The sequence below is a fragment of the Gadus morhua genome, chromosome 3 (genome assembly GCF_902167405.1).
Source record: "Gadus morhua chromosome 3, gadMor3.0, whole genome shotgun sequence".
Lineage (NCBI taxonomy): Eukaryota > Metazoa > Chordata > Actinopteri > Gadiformes > Gadidae > Gadus > Gadus morhua.
The window spans coordinates 27,184,261-27,185,727 of NC_044050.1; the positions used below are offsets into that span (position 1 = coordinate 27,184,261).

General features: G+C 55.7%; 1 protein-coding gene across 1 annotated transcript; it reads left to right on the top strand.

Annotated features, from left to right (window-relative positions):
• Positions 1 to 93: 93 nt before the first annotated feature.
• LOC115540557 (mastermind-like protein 3) lies at positions 94 to 1,212 on the top strand (the record flags this gene model as incomplete). Its single annotated transcript, XM_030351969.1, is given in 1 exon segment — positions 94 to 1,212. A coding segment is annotated over 1 exon segment (322 nt), but the record flags the coding sequence as incomplete, so codon positions are not given.
• Between the last annotated feature and the right edge of the window lie 255 nt (positions 1,213 to 1,467).

Below are 1,467 nucleotides of genomic sequence, written 5' to 3' on the forward strand. Positions count from 1 at the left end.
TTGTCACCGAGACAGAGCGCAGCTCATGATCCACTCCGTGTTTTCCCGAGCTCCGTCACCGGGCTGCTCACAGCCTCTAGCTTTTTACTCCTGTCCTGATATCACTCCGCCGGCATGGTGGAGAAGCGGACTTGATTATTGTGATGGTGGCTGGTGGCAGCAAGTGACGAGCGACGAGTCCCGTATCACCGGAGACCCGATCCACGGCTTCCGATTCAAGCGTTGTCCTGTACTCCGTAACAAGACTACCGAGGACGCGTGCGTGCGTAATATCGCTCCAAACCTCTTCGCTTTGGATTTTGTGCTCCCGGACCAATGAGATGCAAGTTCACAGAGAAAGTCGGGAGCCCGTTCGCTTCAAGCTGCAAAACTTTTTCTCAAAGGACAACACGATTAAACGGCGAGCCAGCAGCAGCTGTACGGTGGAAGGGTTTGTGCGTAAATTAATGGTTATTACGCAAGGGTAGCCTGCCGATCCCGGTGACTATTTAAAAGGATGTTTTAGATACCAGGGCTGCGGTGTTTACAAGATTTTAGTTGCAAAAAAACGCGAGCATCACGTTATTGTGTTTCCACCAGCAGCAGCAGTGTTTGGAAACAGCCCATGTTGGCTCCCCTGCGCGTCGGACCGGGACGCGGAGAAGACCCGGTGTTTATCACCTTATGACTGTGTAACTAACGCACAGCGTGAGGGGCTTTCCAAACTCCATGGCTGTGCCTTCGTTTTAGGCAGAGCCACACTTCCCCCCCCGTCTTCCCCTACTGCCCGATTTGAACACTTTTCCAAGAGGGGGGAGAGCAGAGTGAAGGACTCCGGGAGAGGGGGGCCTTGGCGGGGGGTGGTGGGGGGGGTGGGAAAAGTTCTTCCAAAATACCAGCCACTGGGCTCAATGATGGGGGACTTTGCATCCCCCGCTGCCGGACCGAACGGCAGCATCTGCATCAACAACAGCGGGGGACTGAACGCGGCCGGGAGTGGCGGGGGGGCTCCCGGTAACATGGGTATCCCCAAGCACAGCACCGTAGTGGAGAGGCTCCGGCAGCGCATCGAGGGCTGCCGGAGACACCACGTCAACTGCGAGAACCGGTACCAGCAGGCCCACGCCGAGCAGCTGGAGATGGAGCGCCGGGAGACGGTGAGTCTGTACCAGCGGAGCCTGGAGCAGAGAGCCAAGAAGTCGGCCAACACCAAGCAGAGCAGCAAGCAGCAAGACCCGGACTCCGCTTCCTCCAACGAGCAAAGGAATAACACACTCATAGCGGTAAGAGGCACAACACACACACGCACACGCTCCCAGCAGGGTTTTGATCCTTTATCTGTGTGGTGTTTATGGTTGTTTTCGGGGTATCCCAGGTGACCGATGAACTACAAGGGATTAGGGTTGGTTGTTGGAAAGTGAGGAGTGTGTGAGGACGGTTTCCCCAAGTGGTTGTCAAGTGAAGTCAGTGGTTCAAACTTTTGTAGTT